Raw genomic sequence first — 23173 nt, 5'->3', positions numbered from 1 at the left:
ATATCAGGTTTAGTTAAGGAAGTATGACTGACACCACCAATAATTTCAAATTGTGAAGACTTGTGACCACAGTTTGTTAATAAATAGTTTCCACACAATTAAGCTTATTTATTGTTTCAACTTTTTACTATCAGGGAATTCAATAGAAGCTTCATTGATATGATTGTCAAGAGTTATTGGAGATTCAGATTTTCTCTTCTTTGAACTGTTATCACCATTAATGTGGTTGGAAAGGATTGCTGGAGTTGACGGTTTCTGGCTTTTTGGCAAATATCAATTCAGTCTTCTTAACAACTTTACCCTGGAAACGTGCAGGAGTTAAATTACCATGGCAAGAGTTACAATGAGAACAATTGGAAACGTAATCCTCAATTACAAACCAGCTGCTGATGACCCTGTTTTGCTCTTGTCTAACGGTAGCAACTTGTGGAGACATTGGAACTGGTGATTGTTGAGGGCTAATAATTGGAGACATTTTGCTGGCACCACCAGGTGTTGGAGTTCTTCTACTGGAGGTTGGTGTGCTGACAGGTGTTCCAACTTGTATAGTTCTTGGATTAGAGACTTGTAGATTATTCTCTTTTTGGAATAATTTTTCAAATTCCTTATTCAATTCTTCTTGGGGTATCTTTAACTTGGCTAACATTCCATAAATTAAATAATAAATATCATATAATGCTACGTCTTCTGGTTTTTGGATAGGTGTGTTAAATACTGATGGCAAAATCTTGTTGGTACATAAATTAATTAAAATTGATTTGATTTGTGGAACTGTAGTGGTTCTCTTTCTTTCTCCAAATTTATCTTCATGTGATTCCAAAAGTGGAGAGGAGAAAATAATTTCTTTAAGACATAATAAACAAGTAGTAAGTCTTTCACGAGTGGAAGGGAATGAATGTGGAGTAGGAGTGCCAGGGGTAGAGGATTGTGAGGAGGAGGGATTGGAGATGGCTTGAATGGCATCCAGAATACATTTGCAGGCTGTTTCTGCTTTGGAAAAATCGAGTCGAATAAGCTCTTCAACAATAGGTAAGAGAGCTTCAATATCTTGTTGACGTTTTTCGCTATAGTTGATTGATAATTTGAAATGATCTAAAATAACATCTTGTAGCTCAGAGAAAGGTGGGTAGAATGAGGTAAGTAAAAGTGATTTGGCATAAAAGTAGAAGGAATTTTCCTGACCTTTTCTTGCGACAAAGTGATGGTATTGTTCTTTTGTGAGTGCCTTTCTTCTATTCCAAGTAAACATAAATAAGAATAAAAGTTGGGAGTCTAACGCTATTCTCCACTTGTCACTCTGATTGGAGAGAGACATTATAAATTGAAGATAGTCATTAATACTTGTACTTTGACTAAGGAAGGAGAATAGCTTCTCAGGAACCATATCTCTGATTGTTGAAAATGGTTTACACAAGTTGGCAACCAAAGTTGTGATGGCTTGATATTTGTTACCATAATCACTATCTTTGGAATTGCTTTTACCTGTGCCATCCCCTTCTTTTGGCTTGGTTTGAAGAGATGGAAGTTCGTAAAGTGGTCCTAAACAATCTTGAGTGTAGGACAATGTACGACTAATGTCCTGCAAAGACTTTTCATTAGAAAGATAATCCAATAGTATTTCTATCATGGCTTCATAGACAAGAGAACTGAATGCAAAGATATCTTTTGTACTTTTCTTGCTTGATTTGACGTTATCATGAATACTCTTGCAAGAAATTGACATCTTGTGGATGGTTTCTTTTGCTTCTATAGGGCCAAGGAAATCATAGAGAAGTGTGGTCTTGACGTCTTCATAAATTTCTCTGTCAACAGCTTCCACTTCCTCAGATATACCACAATTATTAGCGAGAGTAGTTATTCTTTCTTTTGATAAGCATCTGGAAAAGTTCGAGAAAACTCTTATAAAGTTTACATGTTGGAAGATACTGGTCTTTGTAGATGATAACATAGCATGAATAGATGTAATGGCTTGGACTTGTGGATTAGGCTTAGAAATAGTTGCAACCTTAGACTTGAGATTATCAAATACGTTAAATAATATATGATTGAGGAAGGTGTATCCAGAGAGAACACCACAAGTTACAGCTTTCATACAGAATAGAATGAGTGAAGAGTGCTTTTCTCTAATGTACTGAGTACTGTCAAGTGTTGAAATAATGAAATCCTTAAAGCATTCAATAATTGAAGTATCAGATAATAGATGACTAAATGTATACATATCTCTCAAGACTGTTATGTAAGTGTCTACTCTATGCTTTTGGAATTTTTCGAATAGTACCTCAATTAAATGTTTAAGTTGATCGTTGGAGAATTTGGTAGGGGATTTGGTTAATTCGGAAACCAAGATGTTGGACGGTATCAAAATAATATCTTGGCTTTGTATATACTGTGTAAATGGGTGGATTGTAGGCGATTGCTCGATATTAATTGGAGCAGGAATGACATTACAATCGTTGGTAAATTTGGTTATTTTTGTTTTGAAAGGGTCAGCATTTGGAGTTGTTGATATTTCGGTAATGTATCTATGGATAATAGATTGAATATTTCTGTTGTTTGTTGTTTTGAATCGTTTTTGGAATATATCAATGATATCTGAATCGTCTAAAGAAATGAAGAGCTGGAGACTATTCTTAATAATAGAAAACATCTTAATTTCTAGATTAGGAGATTTAAATTCTCCAGAGATGAGTTTGGTAGTAATATTATACACAATATCTCTAAAAGCTCTAAGATTGGATACTGAGATCATAATTGCCAAAATACTATCTATTGTTTGTTCCGATAAATATGCAAGATCCATAGTCTTTACATGCTCAGCTATTTGTTGTGTAATTTCAAACTGCATTCCATTTTCTGGTAAAAGAGTCATACTTTCAATAATGGAGGAAATATTATGATCACTGCCTCCATTAATAAGTTTGAAAATATTTTCTTGGATTTCAGTTTCAGTTTGCTGGTTTTTCCTCACAATTTCATGTTTGGTGCCATAGAGTTTAGAGTAAATCTTATTCTTTGTGTTAGGATCATATGAGGGCAAATTTTTGAGAATATTGGTGTGCCTAGTGTTAAATTCATCTGTCTTAGCTACATTAAAACCTCTAGATGTAAGATATTTGATATATTCACTAATGGAAAAGTTATTTTGAAGAATTAGCTCATTGAATAGTTTCAACATATTTTTGTAAGTATCTGGAGTAGGCTCCTCTGAATAATTTAGAACTTCTTTGAATAAGGTATCTTCTACTTGTTTCTTCATTGTAGGATTTTGTTTGATAAAGTTATTCACCAAGGTACCTGCAATATATGGCCTATAGTTTTGGAATCGTTTTGGAGTAATAGCCCACTTGCAAATGGTAGATATGAGTTGAACACCAACTTCCTTGTTATTCAAGAGAATATTATATAACTCTGGAATGTTACAATTATGTCTATCAAGTACATTGATGGCATAAATATCATCCTTAATTTTGCAAAATAGATTTTTAACACTGTCTAATGAAAGTTGTTGTTGTCCAGGATTTAGTCTTCTAAAAATTTCAAATGTAAATTTTGGATCGGAAGAATGCATCATAAATAATTTAAATAATTGTAATACATAAAATTTGATCACCGAGCCAACCTTTTTAGATGATTGGATTGTAGTTGACAGTTGTTGATAAATTTGATCACTTGTTTTAACATAAAGTAATGAGAAAAAGTATGCATCCATGAGAGGTGTATCCTTGCTTGCTTTTGGTTTGATACCAAACTTGATTTCTAAAATTTCTAATAGCCTTTGTCCTAAAACATTTTCATTCAATAAATTCTCTTCAAGGCAATAGGATAAAAAGTTGATGGTATACACAATTGAGTTCTTCTTTTTAGGATCTGTACTGTCATCGTTACAAGATGTAAGCAAGTAGTCACAAAACTTGGTTGTTAAATCTTGTGCTAGATCCTTTACATTTGTAATGTTGGTATTAATGTCTCTAATAAGAATTTTAGTGTACCATAAGGCTCTGAAGAATGGAATATTGTTTTGTGCTAAAAGTTCAAAGAAGTTAGGTTTAACATAATATCTAGAAAGTTTTGATGCCAATTCTCTAAGAGATGTTCTTGAAGATGCAAGGGATGATCTTTTTTGCTCATCAGGTCTTCCAGCAAGGGCTTTGAACATAGTACCTGTATCTGTGAGTTTTGGGAAGAAGGAATTATTAGCTGTACAACTGCAAGAATTGTAGGCATTTTCGAATCTTTGTTTCATTTCTTCCCTTGTTTTGTTTGTTGAAAAAGTCTTGTACTCATCCCTTAAAGTTTGTTCAGATTTTTCTAATAAATTATAAAAATCATTATTAAAGAAGTGAGTTCCATGAGAATCAATTGGTTCACGATCAATATATGAAAATGACTTGTCAACATAACCATCACGAGCAGTACTAGGTGTAAAAGACAATTCCATGACCGGTCTACTAGAATTTTGTTCACATAGAAAGACATCCGGAAATCCTAATTTTGCTGATAATTGTTCAACAACAACTTCTTGACCTTTTTTTCCAAACGTTGCTTTATGTCCAGCTTGTGTACTAAATCCACTTCCTGTTGTATTGTTATGATATGATTGATGAGGTTGTGTTGGATATGAGGATTGACTACCTGATGGATGTTTTTTTCTATTTTGTTGCATTGTTGATGGAATATTATTTGGATTTGTATTAGGATTATTTACATTTCTTGGTGGATGTTGTTGTCTATTTTGTACAATTGGGCCATTTTGATTTGTTCTTCCTTGTCCCGTAGGAAAGCCTTGTCTATTATGTGGAGGAATTCCTGATGAAGAGTGATTTTGTTGTTGATTAAAACCACCACCGCCGACCACGTTATTATTATTTCCAGATGATGAAGAATAATAACCTCCTGCTGTTGTAGGATGAGGTGGTCGATTGTTTGGGTTCATTTTTTATTTAATGAAAATTATTTTGTTGCAAATGTCTTGCTCTATTTATAGGAAAGAATGGAAGAATATAATGTTGAGTTTGAGGAAAATGATGAAAATAAGTAGAGATTTCATTTTCACAAACAATAAACAACAAAATTGAAAACTGTCATCTGAAATAATAATATTTAAATGAATTTCTCTGCATTCAGTTTTTAATTGATTTTTGAATAACATACCAGCAAATATATTCCCTAATATTATTTTTTAAATTATTAAGCAAACAATTCCAATATCCGTCATTTACAGTTTTGTTCATCAGTGAAATATTTTCATTGTAAATGTATTCCCGTGTAGTCCAATGGCTAGGATACCTGGCTTTCACCCAGGAGGTCCGGGTTCAATTCCCGGCATGGGAGAATTGTTTTGTTTTAACAGTTAACTGTCTGTGCAAAGAAATTGTGTAAAGTAAGGAAGGTGGCCATTCAGAATAAGTTATTATTTAACTCATAGGATGACTATTCAACAATGATTTTTTTGGATTGTTTAAGTCTTAAGACTTAGAGGTTCCCAAAAAGGAGAAACATAAAACTCCTCCAAAAAAACCCAATAGAAAAATAATTTGTTATCCAAATAATATATCATCAAGCAATATAATTACTCATTGTTATCCAACAACACACAACATGATTCCGACACATACACCATTTGCTTCAATTTACAAACAACTAGTATTTTCAATTAGCGATTTAAAAAACGAGCGGCAAAAGTTTGAAGTCAACACACCAACACACAAAATGATTGAAATTTAAAAAACGACCTCAAAAAAAATATTTCTTCTTGCTCCAACCATGTTCTCTTCATCTAGAAACATTATCAAACAACAACTCAAGACCAATGTCTTGGTGAGTGGTTCTAAAATGATGAACACTAACCAAGTTAGATTTGCTGCTAAGGAAAAGTTCGACAGAAGCAAGCCACACATCAACATTGGTACTATCGGTCACGTTGACCACGGTAAAACCACACTCACTGCTGCTATTACTAAATATTTGAATGAATTGGATCCAAAGGCTAACAGCTTTTTGGCCTACGATCAAATTGATAAAGCTCCAGAAGAAAAACAAAGAGGTATTACCATTTCTACTTCACACATTGAATATGCTACCGCTACTAGACATTATGCCCACATTGACTGTCCTGGACACGCTGACTACATTAAAAACATGATTACTGGTGCTGCTCAAATGGACGGTTCCATCCTTGTCATTTCCGCTGACGATGGTCCTATGCTCCAAACTAGAGAACATTTGTTGTTGTGTAAACAAGTCGGTATCAAGCATATTGTCGTCTTTTTGAACAAGGTCGACTTGGTTCCTGATGCTGAAATGATTGAAATGGTTGAAGAAGAAATTAGAGATACTGTTAAACAATACGGATTTGATGGTGATAACATTAGTATTATCAGAGGTTCTGCATTGAAGGGTTTGGAAGGAGACAGCTCTGAAATCGGTACTCAAGCAATTCAAAAGTTGATGGATGCTGTTGATAAGGATATTCCAGAACCAGAAAGAGATATTAACAAGCCATTCTTGATGCCTGTTGAAGGTGTTTTCACTATCTCAGGTAGAGGTACTGTTGCCACTGGTAAGGTCGATCAAGGTCAACTCAAATTAGGTGCTGAAGTTGAAGTTGTTGGTTTTGCTCCAACTGCTCTCAAGTCATCTGTTACTGGTATTGAAATGTTCCACAAGTTGGTTGATAGAGGTCAAGCTGGTGACAATTTGGGTATCTTGTTGAGAGGTATTGATAAGAAGCAAATTAAGAGAGGTCAAGTTATCTGTAAGCCTGGTTTGTTGAAGCCACGTCAAAAGTTCGATGCTGACATTTACGTTTTGACTGCTGAAGAAGGTGGTAGACGTACTGCTTTCGTTGATGGTTTCTCACCACAATTCTTCTTCAGAACTGCCGACGTTACTGGTAAGATGAAGATCTACCCAGAAGAAGGTAAGGATATCGCTGAAGGTGAAAAGTGTATGGCTATGCCAGGTGACAAGAAGAAGATCAACGTTTCTTTGATTAACCACGTTGCTATTATTGAAGGTTTGAGCTTTGCTGTCAGAGAAGGCGGTCTCACCATTGGTGCCGGTATCGTCACTAAGGTCTATGAAGATCAACAACCAAACAAGAAGTAAATAAATAATTAAAAAATTTAATAAATATTAAGGCTAACTGTTAAAAATTCTAAATTTTACACTTGAAATATTTTTGTAAATTCCAAAATTAATTCATTCAATTATTTTTACAATTTTTGTTCTTGATATGATACAAGTCTAGCTCGCTGATTATTTTCCACTCCAAAATTATCATATAAATTATTTTTCATTCTTTCCATACTATGCAATTCAATATCTGCCGATGATTTTTCATCTTGTGGCTTTGAAATTTTAATAATTTCTCCATCACAAATCATTGACAGAGACGATTTCCTTTCCTCTTCCGAAATAATGGGAGGAACTCTAATAAAATTATATTGAAGGAAATCATTGGGTATTGATGAATTATTTGAAATCTTTTCCTTTGGTTCGAAATATAATCCTAATTGTGGAATATTATTAATAAATTCCTTTTCTGCCGAGTCTTGAAATCCGATCTCCTCTTCTTCATCATCAATATTTATTGCATTTTTTGTATTATTATTTAAATTACTACCCAAAGATACTTCATCGCTAAACGTTGAGTTTGTATTGTTGAGGAGGGAAAGTAATTCCGAGCTGAAGAGGTTTTGATTCATTTTTTTTAAAGATTTTGTAATCCTTTTTTTGAGTTTGAGAAAATTGAGAGCTTGTGGAATCTAGATTAATTAGGGGAGAACTGGTTTATCTATTAAAATTACAGACTAGACGCATCCATCATGGCCCTTAGAGCGAGGAGTAAATTCTTTTGCTTTAAATTTTCTTTCTCTAGAGCTTTTTTAGATTCTTTCAACTCTTCATTTTCTGTTTTTAAATCCTTTGACAGTTTCAGTAGCTTTCTGTTCATTTCTACCAGTTTACTTCCATCCAAATCTTCAATCGAACGTTTCTTGGAATTATTCTTTATGAAAGTATCGAGATATCCAACATCTGACTGATCTGGTATAACACTGGAGAAATTTTCCATCTTTTCCTCAATTTCCTTCTGTGATTCTGTACTTCTTCTCATCAAGTTCCATGGATATGATATAATTGAATGGGGTTTAAATTCATAAGGGGGCAAGAATGGATAGCATCCCTTTTGCATACTAATAACAGTAATCAATGATTTTCCCTCCTCAAAATTTGGATTAATTACAAAAGCAGTTCCAATCTTGACAATCTTTCCATCAAACTTCACTCCAAAATCCACCATTCCACGAATTCCACTCGATTCCACTTCCTTCACCGTATGAGAACATACATATTCCTCACATTCCAATTTTTTCACAAGTTTCCTCATTTCTTCCATAACCACTTCTCTATGTTTAGCACTCATTTCAATCATGTCTTTCCTCTTCATTCTCGATCGAGAGACATTGTATTGATGTTCTGGAGTAAGTACTTTATTCAGTTCCAACCACAAACAACAAAAGAATTGTTTATCAAAATATGCAGGTACCTGAAAAGGTGAAAGATTAGGATGTTTTTGTAACAATTCAAGAAACTGATTAATTAATTTTCTGAATGATTCGGTTTGGTATTGCTCGGATGGCAAATTGCCTAGTTCTTCAATTTCGCTATAGGAATGACTCATTTTTTTCAATATTGAATGGAATTTAATTTTAGTTTTAAGCTTGTTAATGAAGGATTTTTTCAACTTTCTTCTGGAAATCAATACTCCACTATTCGAATTACCTTCCATTTCGAATATTTATTTCAACTTGAACCTGTGTGAAAATCAATTTTGAAAAACACCATCAGCAAAAAACAAACACTAAACATGCATTCTCCACTCTATCAATCAATTCAAGACCAAGATGGTGCTGCAGAGCAATTAGTGGCTGAGGACACAACCCTCATGATGGATTACTCACAACCAACACAACTTGCAAAATCATCACACGAATCTGTAACATCTCTTCCTAAATTTAAAAGATGTGCCAAATGTTCTGTTCAATGAAGTATCAGTACCGCACAACCCAAAGATTATTCCTAAAGATTTATTCTGAAAATATCTTGAACGATTTCGATTAGCTAATTATTGTATAAGTGAATTATTAAGAAATTTCACAATGAATTTAAGCTGGCGTAGCTCAGTCGGTAGAGCGTTGGTCTAATAAGCCATTGGTCGCCGGTTCGATCCCGTCCGTCAGCAATTCTTTTACTTTGCTTTTTACATCACTCCAAACAATTTGAAAAAAAGCAATGTAAAGAAGTAACTTTTTCTCTTATGGTTTATTCATTGTGGTAGACTATTCAATAAGATAACGAAATGATTACAAGAAACTTCCAAAATTTTGAATCATTGAACAATTTGTTATTTGGTTAAATTTGCAATTTGCTTATCAACTTATTCACAACTCTCGTATCGAAGTGAACATCTCCAGAAGTATCCTTTCTAACTGCTACTTCATTTGAACCTTCTTCTTCCTTCATTCCAATTGTTAGTAAAATTCTAGAATCTTCAATAACTTGTTTTTCACTACTAACGATTGTAAAGTGAGAACCTTGTGAAGAAAATGTTCTTTTGAATTGGAATCCATAATGTTGAACTGCCTCTAAACGAGTTGTAATTTTTTCTTCCAATGAATCAGAGAAATGATCCTTCTCAATGTAGAATGTCAAAAGTATTTTTGGCATATTTCTTTCCTCTTCAGAGTTTGATTTCTTTGACTTGCTGAAATATTTATAAATGAAATAGATTGCCCACATAGTACCTCCTGCAATCAAACAAGGGGCTAAAACATCAACTATTCTTTGAGTTTTTAATGAAGCAAGTTCTTCTTCTAATGAAAGAAGTTGAGTTGACTCCATGCTAAGTTTTTTCACCAATTCAGATTGGATGTTCTTTAACTGTTCAACCTCTTGTAATGCATTGACTGTTTTATCAAACATGGTATTTTGAGTTGTGGCAACTTTTTCAGTTGTCTCTAAATACTTTCTAGTTGCATTTAGGGCTTCACTTGTATTCACACTAGTATACAAACTTCCAAGTGATAATAATGTAATAGAGGATGTGGAAATGAAACTTCTAAAGGCCATTTTTTAATTGTGTTTTGAATGTTAGGTAGAATGCTATTGTTGAATTTAAATGAAATCTGAAACGTGATTTTGTAACAATTTGGTTTCCAAACGTGAGTTGTAATCTCAAGGTGATCATCACAAGAAGTCGAGGTATTATACAATCCTTGCTCGATTTATTTACAAAATGTTAAATATCATCATTATTACAACAGTCAAAGTTGTTGAACCGACAAGTCTAATTGCATGACTAATAATTCCTCTATTAGATTCTTTTGGATTAACAACAGTTCCACCATTACTATTCGATACCTTTGGGATGACATTTGACTTTGATGGAACTACTTCAATAATTCTATATCTCTGAATAACAATTGATGTAGATAAATAATTAGTTGAACATGTAATTTCATTCACGGATAAATCTATTATTGTAGAAATTGATTCATTTGTCCATCTATTTAACAAATAGTCATATCTTAAACATGTATAATTGAAAGATGACAGTTCAATGTCGATATTTTTGAAATGGAATTGAATTGAATTTGATAATTGGAGTTGAATGAATGTAGAATTTGAATTTTGTAAAACTAAATTTGTAACATTTGAATAAAATTGTAAATTTGATTGAGAAATTGATGAACTAATAAAATATTTTGAATTTTCCAAATTATTTGTAAAATTATTACCTAAAATAAAAGTAATTTGTTGATTTTCATTTAAATTAATTGGATTTAAATTAATATTTGATTGTAATTCATTAAATGTTAATAATTGACTATTTAAATCTTGAGAACATTGTAATTGACTATTTAAATTCAAATATGGAATACAAATACTAATGGAACAATCAATATGTTTCCATTTGGAATTACATTCACAAGTATTATTTGAAATACACATTCCATTTCCAGTACAATTATTCAATAATTCACATGAAGGTAAGGAACATTGATTATTACCTTTCCATCCTGATTCACATTGACATGTATTATTCGAAAGGCAAATTCCATGCCCAGCACAAACTCTTGCATCATCATATCCAATTCCATAACATGAGTAAGTACATGTTCCATTAATTAATTCAAAAGGAAATGTACAGTATGGCTCCAATTTAGCAACTCGTTTAACATCTGATGAATATTCGGAAAAGTAAACTATTCCAGTAGAAGGATCAACTATGACATCATATGGATCGGTTATTTGAGCTTTGGAAGCATCTAAAACGGTATTCAGTGAAACTCCTGATTGGAAAGTTCCAGCAATTTTTGAAATTATTCCATTTGGAGAAACCTTTCGAATAGCACTAAGGTAAGTTTCTGCAATGTACAATTCACCAAATGGACCTTCATCGACTCCAAATGGTACATCCAGAGTTACTAATGTAGCTAGAATGTCATTTTTACGATAATTATTATTTTGACCATCGCCAGCAACTGTTGAAATAGTTTGATTCGTACTGATCTTTCGAATTGTACAAATATTTGAAGTAAAGTAGAGATTACCATTCGAACTCAGAGACATCATCATTGGTCGATTAATTACAGTTTGGGTGGCTAAAGATCCATCTTGTGTTGTGCCTCCAGATCTAGATCCAGCAATTGTTGTAATAGTTCCATTTTTGAACACCTTTCGAATAAGTTGATTCTCATTATCTGAAATGTAAACATCACCAGTCTTTAAATCACATGCTACATCATATGGCCAATTAAGAGCTGCATTTACAGCCAAACCACCATCCCCAGAATAACCTTGTTGATTAACAATTCCAGCAAATACAATAATTGTACCATTTGTCAAAATTTTACGAACCACATGTGAAGCTCGCTCAACAATAAAAATTTCACCTTCATCATTCAAACAAATACCAAATGGATTATTCAACATTGCATTTACATCAGCAATAATAGTAAGGGAATTGTTATGATTGTTAACTTTTAGAATTCTTGCAGAATCTACTAGATAGACTTCTCCTCTGTATAAAGCTAAACCACTAGGTCTAGAGAGTGTAGCATTTGTAGTGAGTATGCCATTTGTAATGGGTGATGTGCCACCACCAATAAATGTTGACATTTTATAGAGTGGATCAATGGATGCTTCTACTGTCGAATTGTTTAAAGCAACAAGTAAACAATATAAGAATAACAGCATGGTGAGACTTGTTAGTCTGCCTGCTAACGACAATAGGGTTTTCATGTGAAAAGTTTTTTTTTCTTGCTATCAATAACATTCGAGCGGATAATTTAGTTGTGTGCAGTAGAGTTTCGATTTGTGTCAGTGATTGAGGTCCGAAAAGTTGATACTGTCGAACCAAATAGAGAGGAAATTTAACAAAAGGTTAGTGGTGTTAGTTTACAATAAAGTATTAATTAAATTGATTTACATCATCCACTTGTAAAGAATTGGTTCAATTAAGGAATATCATTGGAGATATAAAGTTTTGTAAATTGTTTCATTTCAAAGTATTTGGCTCCTTCATTACTAATTGTATTAAAACAGTGTTAAGATTGAGCTTCTCTAACTCCGATATTACTTGTAAGTATTTGGCAAAATAAGTTGTAAAGTTACAAGCTGAACATCACGAACAGCAATTTAAAATAAAAAATGGAAGGCTACACAAGCAGTTCATCAAGAAGATCATCCAACCACTCAGTTAGAACCCAAATCCAAAGCCTTAAAGAAACTATGAAAGAAGGCAATACTAAGTTGCTAGAAAGCAATGATAAGTTATTAGAAGCAATTGTGGAAGGAAATAACAGATTACAAGTAACCTTCCTTAGTATGTTTTCCTTGGTGGTTGCAATGTATTTTTTCAAATAGAAGGCCAAACCAACAAACTGAATAAATATATTCTTCCAATTTTTGTTCTAACCTTTCTTACTAAAAAATCGTTAATGATTTATTTAAAATTGAAACTATAAGGGATCAGTTGAATTGTTTTCTATCACAACGGAGCAAATTTCAGGTATTCAAATAATAGATTAAGATATGGGTTTCTGTTCAGGTTAATTAGCAAATTATGTGTGCGAAACAAATGGTTTGTCACTGCATTCAATATTATATTTCAATGGATGAACCTAATATTACTGAATAATTAAGCCTACATTACAATTTAAGGTGCGTGGACTAGACCACGAGGTTAGTTTTGAGCATTTCTCTATTTTTAAACAATAGTTAATAAAAAATGGTAGACAGTGCAAGCAGTTCATCAGGAGGATCATCCAACCACTCAGTTAGAGCCCAAATCCAAAGCCTTAAAGAAACTATGGAAGAAGGCAATACTAAGTTGTTAGAAGGCAATGCCAAGTTGTTAGAAAGCAATGATAAGTTATTAGAAGCAATTAAGGATGGGAATAACAGAGTACTAGCAGCCTTACTTAGTATGTTTTCCTTGGTGATTACAATGTATTATTTTAAATAGAAGGCCAAAAAAGTGAATAAATATAGATATTCTTCTAATCTTTAGAGATAACATTTCTGCCTTAAAAATAGTTTGTAGTGAAAACCATAGTTTCGGTGAAATTACCAACCTTTTGGTGAGTGGGCTAAAATAGTGTGCGTTGGAAACAAAACTAGTTTCATTTACCTCATCAACCTTCTTAAAAGCTTCTCATGAATCAAACTCAAGTGTATCTTATCTTTCCTTCAATAGAATTGGCTCACTTTTATCGGAAGTTAGGGTACGTTTCACAAATACCATAATCCATCACTTGAATCGTTTTCCCTGAGTCTTTAATCAAATTTTAGAAGAGTGGGTGTAAAACTTGGTAGAATTTGGAAAACGACACTTGGTAAAACTCTAAGATATGTAATACTCACATTCAGTAATTTAGCTTGCCTTACTTTTCTTCCTTTTGTTTTCACCGAGTATTTAATATGAACAAAGTTTAAAAACTAAAAATAACTCTTATGACATCGTTTCCCCTTTGAATTTTTTGAGTGAGTATTCTTATTAATGAGAAAGAATATTGGTTTTTTCCAATCAGCTGATGAGGTTTTTTTTAATATTAATAATTCTTCAAATCAAAATAATAGCAGTGTTCGGTCTCCTATTATGCACAGATAACAACTACAATCCTTAAGCTCGAAGTTAAATAATATTTAATGGCATGGCAATTTATCATCTCAAAATATTTGCCCTTTGGCTCCTGTCAAGGATATTAAGGATACAAATATTTATTGTAAAAATTAATATTTAAAAGAAAGTCCAAAAAAAATACCATCAAGAAAGAGAAGTCTTGTCAAGGTGTCAGCTTAATGTTTTGTCCTTAAGAAACCTATGAAAGCGAGAATGTCCAAACCGCGTTTCTAAAGCACTAAAAGGAAGCTATAGCTAAATATGTTGGGTTTAAGTCTTGCGTTTCATATTTTTGTGTCATTACACAATGATAGGATCATTGAGCATTTCTTTGTATTAGCAGTATTATTTATGCTACCATTCCTCCCGAGTCTTTAAGGTTGGCTGTATTGCCTTGATTATGTGGATGACTTGTAAAATCGTTTTTGATAAGTGAAAACAGTGAGGATACCAGATGCGTTATATTAAGGGATCTCGCAGCGATTGTAAGGAAGACAAACAACATGTTTTAATTGGATGTGGATTTTGTAAAGTTGCTCAATAGCGTCGTTGGAACATCCATGCTTCATCATGTGTTTCATTAGATGTGGAATTTTTTTGCTTAAATGTGAGTTATTGAGGAACAACCTTCCCCAACAAAACAACAAAAAACAACCAAAATACATCATCTACTGGAAGTGATAGTACTTCTGCAACAATGGGCTCCTCTTCTCACCTTGATGCATTTCACGCTAATGGTGATATGTTTTCGGAAGATGTAAGTTTTTCATTACAACTCCTCATCGTTTATTGTGTTTAAGAAGAAGGTAAGTTTTGAGCGTTTCTCTATTTTTAAATAATATTTAATTTAAAAAAATGGAAGGCTACACAAGCAGTTCATCAGGAGGATCATCCAACCACTCAGTTAGAGCCCAAATCCAAAGCCTTAAAGAAACTATGGAAGAAGGCAATGCCAAATTGTTAGAAAGCAATGCCAAGTTGTTAGAAAGCAATGATAAGTTATTAGAAAGCAATGATAAGTTATTAGAAAGCAATGATAAGTTATTAGAAGCAATTGTGGATGGAAATAACAGATTACAAGTAACCTTACTTAGTATGTTTTTCTTGGTAGTTGCAATGTATTATTTTAAATAGAAGACCAAAACAAATAAATAGTAATATCAACTTTCTTCTGAATTGGAAAGTCTTTGCATGACCCCAAGCTCACCCTGTCTAATGAAATTGCCTTTCAACAGATGATATTGTGTATTCACTCCAATATATTATTACTGGCTTACACTTCATAATTCTGGTTGTTCAGTTTGCTCTGCAACACCAAATTTGAATATTGGTGGAATTGTGTGCTTGTTAATAATAGAAAAATGCTAGCAGAGGATTTCAAAGACAAAACACTATTGCTTAAACGAGTGATTTTCATAACATTGCACAATTATTCATATTGCATACGATGCAAGCCTACACAATGCAAAAGGAAACCCGATGTGATTCATGCGAATTATATAAACAAATCTTTAATTTATTTTCTAATTTAGAAGATTTTGAGATAATTTATGCTAACTTTGAAACACATGAGAACTATTTTGACGATATAGGTTTTTACATAACCAATACATTGGATACAATTGAAAGATTGATGAGCTTTATCAAAGAAAAAGAACTATCGGAAACTTTGTTGTGTTCAAAACTTTCCAGGTATTTTGAGGAATTGCTTAACCACTTATCAATGAAAAAGCTGGATTGATAGAAATAAATAGTTTGATTTATTCGTCCATGACATCTTGAGCTTCTGTAGAAGGAACTAAATCATTCAAGTTTGGAGCCATTCGGTGTGGATGTTCAATAACATATAAAGAACCATTCATACTAATACCAACGATAGTATCTTGCGCATTCGGTTTAGTCATACCAATCCATCTATTGTCAGCATAGAGACCATGACCTCTACCCTTTCTTTGTTGTTTTTGATCAACGAAATTACCACATTTGAATTCACTATTATCAAAACCAGCAACGTAGCACAATTCCTTATTAATATTTGAGAAGGATAAGTAAGATGGCTATAATAATACATTGATTAAAGAATCTTTCAAAAGATTGTCTACTTACAGCATATTTCAAACAATTTTGCCACTTGTGAATTGGAGACCATTTCATAGTGTCATACATGTAGACAGTTCTGTCACTTCCAATAACACCCAATAAGGCATTAGAATTATTTTTACCACATTTAACATTGGTTGTAATATCCATATCATAAACAATTCCTCTAGTTCTAGTCAGTCTATTAACTGGTTTGTTTGTTCTGAAATCCCAAATTGAAACATTGTTATATTCTCCAATTGCTAATAATGTATTATTTGATTGTGGAATTTCAAAGGTATGCAATTTGGTTGGATTTTGCATTGTGTTAACAGAAAATATGCTCTTTTGGTTATTGATATCAAAAATAGAAACGTTCTTAGTTTCAAAAGTACTCTTAATAATAACAGCTTCATTAGTTGGATGGAATTTAAGTGAAGTGTGACCTTTAACATGATATTTAATTGTATCAATATTATTGTAAACACATTGAATAGTACTCTTTTCGTCAACTTTTCTCTTCTTTGAACTGTTATCAGTTTCCTCATCATCTTCCTCATTATTACTAGTAGAAAATGTGTTATTTAAAATATAAATATTTCCCATATCATCAGTTAAACCAATTCTATTCTTATCGATTTCAATACCTTGGAAATTAACATCTAATGTGGATTGATAAATTTTAGTAACATCAATATCGGAAATAAGTAAAGGATAAGGTAATTTAGCATTCTTGGTTGGTTTCCATACATTTACTTCACTACTAGGTAATTCATATTTAATTTTGAATAATTTAGATTTGTTAATAAAGTATACTGTGGAGGCTTGATTTAAATCGGAAGCTAATCTACTACAATGAATATTACCAGGTTCAATAGGATGTTGTTGAGTAGTACTTTCACTATTTAAATCACCAATTATTTGTTGCTTATTTGATGTTAATATTGACTTGGTGAACAAGTGAATAGTTGATGATGTTGGTGTAGAGCATTGCAATTTATTGGTATCATCGACCTGATAGAGTGGCACTGATGTATCCGATACAACTTTTGTTTCTGATGACATTTTTTTATTTATTTAATAAATAATATAAAGTGAATTTGTTATTAAACAATTAAATAATCGTGATGATTATTTGATGTGAATTTGCACTAATATTATTGGAGCACTCTCATGATATTCTAGTTTTTCGAACAGTTAAATATTCTGATGCAACCTAATTTCTCTTCCAATTAATTGATGTAATTAATTACACCAATGCTATTCTTGTTTCAAATTGTAGAATAGTTCCTAAAAGCCTATTATTCTACAACTTTGAAATTCTCTGTGGTGTAGTATCTTCCTTCTTGTCCTCCGAAGGCTTAGCCTCTACATTGTTTCCTTCTTCTTGTTTACCAGATTGTTGATCCTTTTCTTGTTGATTCTTCTTATCCCTATTCTGATATAACAAAGCCATATAGGACAATATGAATGGATCCAAATTAAACTGTGGTTCCCACAATCCCTTGTTTGGTTTGGGCAATAATTCCTTCACCACATTATGAATACTTCTCAAATCCGGAATTATAAATTCAATATTATTTTGCTTTACATTTGTCATGAATTGTTCTGTAGTTGGTAATCTCTCCAGAGCTTTAATCAATTCCTTGTTATTTAAATCAATTTTTGATAAATTAAAAACTTGTTGATCCGATGACGATTTGAGTTTTTCATTTTTCATTTTTTAATATTCTGTATTTACTGGAAATTGTATTATTCATCAATATGATGTTATTCGATTCATCTCAGAGAGAATCACTTTATCTCATGTACCTACATTTTTAAATTATTATATCAAGAAATAAAGTTTTGAATTTTTGATTCCATAATTCACACAAGAACAAAGAACAGTTGTTCCAGTGATATATAAGGATCAGCTACGTAATATTGAGTTCTTTTTTGATTATGCATAGATTGGGAACAATTTGTGTTGAGAAGAGTTCACCTTTTACAAATTTTCAAATGGATTTCAGTTTACAAATGAACTTTGCCAATTTATCGACGACAATCAATGCAAGGCATCAAATTTGATTGAAAAGAGTTGCTTTAAGATGATTAGTACGGTCACAAATGACATGAAGAAATCGGATAACAATTAATGCCCAGTAAAAGAATTCAAGAAATTGTTGGCGGGAAATTACACAAAAAAATGAATCATAACAAATCTTTTAATTCCAGCAGTCACACGAGAAAGAATCATCACCAATCGAATAATCAATCATCATCATCAAATAATTACACATCAAGAACAATACATATTGGAAATATTTCTAGTTATACGACCGTAGAATCACTTCAATTATTATTTTCAAAATATGGTCAAGTAACAAATATTAAATTAGCTGGTGATCCTTCCTATGCTAAGAGGTTTGCATTCGTTGAATTTGTAGATCATCACCAAGCTAAATTATCCCTAAGTTTAGATGGTACCGAGTTTATGGGACAAAATTTGAAAATCTCTATGGCTAAACACGATTTTAATAGCAAACAAAATTCTGCCTCCACAAATAATAATAATAACAATGGTAATAATGGCAATTTAACTCCACTTATTGAAAAGCCAGTTGTGTTTCCCCCACTAATTACTCCTCAAAATAATAACAAGAAGAAAACAGATCCGATCAGAAAGAAGAAGGTAGAATCACCAGAAACTTCCACTCTCCCACCCAATTATCTGCCACCAAGCCCATCGTCACTTTATCTGGGTGGACTTTCTCCAATATCAAATAGTAGCATTGTAGATGCTAACTCTGCTGCAAGTAGAACAATTCACATTTCTGGGATTGATAGTTCATTTTCTGAAGATGAATTATTGGATTACTTTAGTGTATATGGCGATATTACTAACTATAGACTGTGTAATAATGACCAACAATCATCTAATTCTAACACACAACTACAAACCAAGTTTGCTTTCATTGAATATGCCACAACTGAACAGTCACTTAAGGCTATAATGGTTAATGGTTCACTTTGGGGAAAATCTAAACTCAAGGTATCTCACTCAAAAACTGCCATTCAAACACCACCTAAGAAGTCACTAATTGATAAACAATATAGAGACCTAGTCGAGAGGACAATTCATGTGGGTGGCATTGACGTAAAACTATCACAAGATCATGTTAAAGCATTTTTTGAAGAATTATGTGGAGCCATTCACAGAATTGCTATGGCTGGAGATACAGAATCATACGAAACAAGATTTTGTTTTATTGAATTCGAAGATAAGCAAAGTACTTTGAGAGCTTTAAGATTAAGTGGATGTACAATTGCAGGAAGTGTCAAACAAATCAAAGTAAGCCCTTCAAAATCACCTATTGGATATTCCAAAAACAAGTTAATGATGATAATGGGAAATAATACATCAGCACCACCATCTCCACTACACCATCAACTCAATCAACTTAATTTAAACACACCAACACTTTCCCCACATCATCAACTTCACACATCTACACCACCTTCTTCTATAACAACTGTTTTACCAAATGGAATGGTTGCTATGGCCATTCCACCAAATGCACTTACCTCAACCACTTCTAGTAATATTACAACTGGTATTTATAATACTTCACAAAACACTACCACTTCCAATGCTACAACATTCCCAACTGTTTTTCCGTATGCTCAGTGGGCCTTGACACAACCATCACAACAAATATACACAACTACTCAACCAAATCCATCAGGTGTGTTAACAAACACACTTACAAATCAAGGTAATAGCTCAATAGACACAACACAAGCATCTTTTATTACATATCCACCACAAATGATACCACAATATTATTTTTACACAAATCAATTCCCTTACTTGGCAATACCACCAAACTACACAATCAACACTAACAATATTTCCAATCAAGATGTAAATAACATTGAAGAAGATTCAGAAAATGTAAAAAGAAAACGAGACCAACACGAAACATTGGATGAGACATCCAATGTTTTGTACCAAAAGAAATTAAAGGATAAGTAAATAAAATTATTTTTACTTCATTCTATTTACGAATTGCAAGAGTTGAGTAGTTACATCACTGCTAACCAATTCTTCATTAAGACCAGCAAATGACATTACATTCGAGGCCATATCCTTGATTTCATTTTGAGAGTGAGATCTGGATGAAGAATGTAAATGGCAAAGAGTACACATAGCTACAAATAAGATATCTGGTAGTTTCTTCTGTATTTTCTTATCGAGTTGTCTTAATGAAATACTCTCCAATTCTTGCTTTTTGAATGGAACAATTTGAAGTTGTTGTAAATCTGCAAGAGTACGATCGTAATTTCTATTCAAGAAGCTGTCAAATACTTTTGTAAGACTGAGAAGCATCTTGAAAGTTTCAAAGTTCTTCTTGTTGCTTTGTTCAATAATTTGAAGAATCTTGTTATCAGTAAAGTTTTTAAAGACTTTAGAGGCAAGTTGCTTAACTTCTTCTCTATTTTCACCTCCGGTCAATACTTGACTCAATTCATCAATCATAATGGCAAGAATAGAATGAATATATTTCTTCAAACGATTTGGTGTATCAACAGAAAGATCTGGCATTAAACTAAAGTTATATAATAAAGCCATTGAATAAATATCTACTGAATCTCTATATCTACCTGCTTCATTGTATAATTGAGCACATGACTCGGCCAATTCCAGGAAATCAAAAGAATCTAAGAAGTAGTGTAAAAATCCATTCTTCAATTTTCCATCAATATCTACATGACCCAAAAGTACAGATACATCCTTTCCTTCAATTATCAATTCCTTGATAGACTTGAAGTATTTCTTCTTTTCATCTCTCTTATAGAAAATGTAAAAGTATGAAGCAGCAATACATGGGTCAGTATGGGCGAATATTCTTATGTAATCTTTGATTAAGAAGTGGAAGTTAAGTTGACAACCATCCTTCTCTGTCAAAAGAGGAGCACTAGTGTCTTCGGAAACGTTAAGGAGATCGTAGAAGTAAAGGGTGAATGCAAAGTGAACAGCTTCAACGTGATATCCTTCACTTTGACGACTACAGAGATATTGAATGGCTCTTTCAAATTGCAAAGTACATAACAAAAGCTTAAAGTAGAGTAGAGAGTTCTTCTTTGGACAGAAATGTTTTGGTCCATGTGATGTAACAATCTTTTGTAAATCTTGTAATGTATAATTTGAATCGTCTCTTATTATGGAAAGTTTCAACCACATAAAGTCTTCAGTTTTAGAGAAAATCTGTGGAATGGTCTTCTTCACGTCACATCTACCCAAAACCAAGTATACAGCATGTTGGAATAATCTATTTGGTGGTATCTTTCTATATAATTCGTGCAATTGTTGTTCCAAGCTTGAAGAGCTAGAAGTTTGAGCTTCCTTCTTATTTTCCAAAGCACTAATAATGACTTGAGAGAAATAGGCAATATGGTCATTGGTGAATCTAAGAGCTTCTTCTATGAAACCACATCTTAAACAATAAAATAATACTGGCCAAATATAATTTCCATTAATAGATTCTCCGAGGTGTTCCGGTAAAATATTCTTAGTTGTTTCAGCAACAAATTGTTCAATGAGCTTCAATTTATCAGGAACTTCTCCTTCAATACCTAATAAATCTTTAATATATTGAACATAGGAAGTTTCCATATATTCTTTAGCTCCTCGTAAAAGGTCCTTTTGTGAGATTTCACCATGAACATTATTTTCATTGATCATGAAACTCAATAACCTCCAACATTCTGTAACTTCTCTCTTCCTTGCTACTGATTCTTCAATATATTTGGCAGCTTCAGAGAATTGATCAATAATTCTAGTAGTTTGGTCTGCCTTCATAGTCTTGTTAATATTATAAACAACAGTGCTATAGGCAATCATTCTTTCGTCCATTGTAGTCTTACCTCTCTTTGGAGTTGGAGCCATAAGAGTTGTATTTTGATTAATAGGAGACGAGAATGGTGTAGAATTTCCTGATGAAACAATGAATGATGAATACTTAGATGGTTTTCTGACAGAGTCATTCAAACCAAGAGATGGTCTAAATTGTTGACTTTGGTAAGCTTTGTGTAAGTTCAAAGTTTTCATCAAGCTTTCTTTAGCTGATTTCCAATCATCCTCCAAGTGATCATTAAAGTTCTTATAAAAACAACTACTAGTATGTCTTTTAGATTCTTCTACAGAAGAGAGAAGAATCATATCGTGTTCGTGTTTTAAATAACCTTCAATATCTGTTTCTCCGATAGGTTCCAAAGGTTCAAAGGCTTGTTTAAGATCTAATCTACTAACTGTTCTTCTATACTTTTCCACATCAAATCCGTGAGCAGCAAGCAAATAATCTCCTTTTGATTGAACATCTCCTCTTGCTGTTTTTTGAATTAATTTTTTAGATTGTTCATGAATAGATTCCAAATCTTTTTGAATAAAATTATCAACAACCGGTAACAATTGTTGAGACCTATCCAAAAGATCCATTAAATCCATTTTAAAATTATTGTTATTGTTTGTTGATGACTTTCCGCCAGCAGAAGCGATGGAAGCAACGGTGCTTGGCATTTTTTTGAAATTCAATAAATAATTTTTCTTAAATTTTATTTTTTATAAAAATTGAACAACAATAACAAGGAATTCCCCTACAAGCAATTAAGTTACATTTGCATTGATAATAGGACCACAATTAAATTAAGGAAGTAAAAATTGTTCATTTACCTTCATAGATCAACGCACAACTCTTTTAAAATCATCACTGATGATTACAGCACTCATAAAAGATGTGATATTAATATGTGTTGATGTTCTGCCAACGTTGGTGAAATATCATTTATAGCCTTGCAGTGATAGATCGATGAAGAGTGGTACTAGCCTGCATCAGAAAACGATACACAAACCGAAGTTAATTA

At 32.6% G+C, this 23173-nt stretch overlaps 8 protein-coding genes and 2 non-coding genes across 10 annotated transcripts; 4 read left to right on the top strand and 6 right to left on the bottom strand.

Moving 5' to 3' along the window:
• Positions 1–90: 90 nt before the first annotated feature.
• Positions 91–4933, bottom strand: NAEGRDRAFT_78416 (uncharacterized protein; the record flags this gene model as incomplete). The annotated part of the gene is made up of 1 exon (XM_002681345.1): positions 91–4933. One exon carries the CDS (start codon positions 4931–4933, stop codon positions 218–220), a length of 4716 nt encoding a protein of 1571 aa, XP_002681391.1. The 3' UTR covers positions 91–217.
• Positions 4934–5259: 326 nt separating this feature from the next.
• Positions 5260–5331, top strand: NAEGRDRAFT_t88. The gene has a single exon. It is a non-coding gene; the product is annotated as a tRNA-Glu (tRNA).
• Positions 5332–5736: 405 nt separating this feature from the next.
• NAEGRDRAFT_37891 (mitochondrial elongation factor Tu) lies at positions 5737–7161 on the top strand. The gene has a single exon (XM_002681478.1). The coding sequence runs from the start codon at positions 5764–5766 to the stop codon at positions 7105–7107; it is 1344 nt and encodes a 447-aa protein (XP_002681524.1). The 5' UTR covers positions 5737–5763; the 3' UTR covers positions 7108–7161.
• A 643-nt stretch (positions 7162–7804) lies between these two features.
• NAEGRDRAFT_46400 (uncharacterized protein) lies at positions 7805–8791 on the bottom strand (the record flags this gene model as incomplete). The annotated part of the gene is made up of 1 exon (XM_002681344.1): positions 7805–8791. One exon carries the CDS (start codon positions 8789–8791, stop codon positions 7805–7807), a length of 987 nt encoding a protein of 328 aa, XP_002681390.1.
• Positions 8792–9171: 380 nt separating this feature from the next.
• On the top strand, positions 9172–9244 carry NAEGRDRAFT_t89. The gene has a single exon. It is a non-coding gene; the product is annotated as a tRNA-Ile (tRNA).
• Positions 9245–10265: 1021 nt separating this feature from the next.
• On the bottom strand, positions 10266–12205 carry NAEGRDRAFT_78414 (uncharacterized protein). Its single transcript, XM_002681343.1, has one exon. The coding sequence runs from the start codon at positions 12181–12183 to the stop codon at positions 10291–10293; it is 1893 nt and encodes a 630-aa protein (XP_002681389.1). The 5' UTR covers positions 12184–12205; the 3' UTR covers positions 10266–10290.
• A 3743-nt stretch (positions 12206–15948) lies between these two features.
• Positions 15949–17332, bottom strand: NAEGRDRAFT_46398 (uncharacterized protein; the record flags this gene model as incomplete). The annotated part of the gene is made up of 2 exons (XM_002681342.1): positions 15949–16245; positions 16295–17332. The coding sequence occupies 2 exons, from the start codon at positions 17330–17332 to the stop codon at positions 15949–15951; spliced, it is 1335 nt and encodes a 444-aa protein (XP_002681388.1).
• Positions 17333–17573: 241 nt separating this feature from the next.
• Positions 17574–17987, bottom strand: NAEGRDRAFT_63377 (uncharacterized protein; the record flags this gene model as incomplete). Its single annotated transcript, XM_002681341.1, has 1 exon — positions 17574–17987. The coding sequence occupies one exon, from the start codon at positions 17985–17987 to the stop codon at positions 17574–17576; it is 414 nt and encodes a 137-aa protein (XP_002681387.1).
• A 468-nt stretch (positions 17988–18455) lies between these two features.
• On the top strand, positions 18456–20306 carry NAEGRDRAFT_78413 (uncharacterized protein; the record flags this gene model as incomplete). Its single annotated transcript, XM_002681477.1, has 2 exons — positions 18456–19642; positions 19675–20306. The coding sequence occupies 2 exons, from the start codon at positions 18456–18458 to the stop codon at positions 19712–19714; spliced, it is 1227 nt and encodes a 408-aa protein (XP_002681523.1). The 3' UTR covers positions 19715–20306.
• NAEGRDRAFT_78412 (nucleoporin nup93) lies at positions 20284–22829 on the bottom strand (the record flags this gene model as incomplete). Its single annotated transcript, XM_002681340.1, has 1 exon — positions 20284–22829. The coding sequence occupies one exon, from the start codon at positions 22827–22829 to the stop codon at positions 20298–20300; it is 2532 nt and encodes an 843-aa protein (XP_002681386.1). The 3' UTR covers positions 20284–20297.
• Between the last annotated feature and the right edge of the window lie 344 nt (positions 22830–23173).

This window comes from Naegleria gruberi, assembly GCF_000004985.1.
Source record: "Naegleria gruberi genomic scaffold NAEGRscaffold_6, whole genome shotgun sequence".
NCBI lineage: Eukaryota > Heterolobosea > Eutetramitea > Acrasida > Naegleriidae > Naegleria > Naegleria gruberi.
The sequence above is the reverse complement of the archived record's forward strand: the minus strand, read 5'-3'. Positions and strand labels throughout refer to the sequence as shown.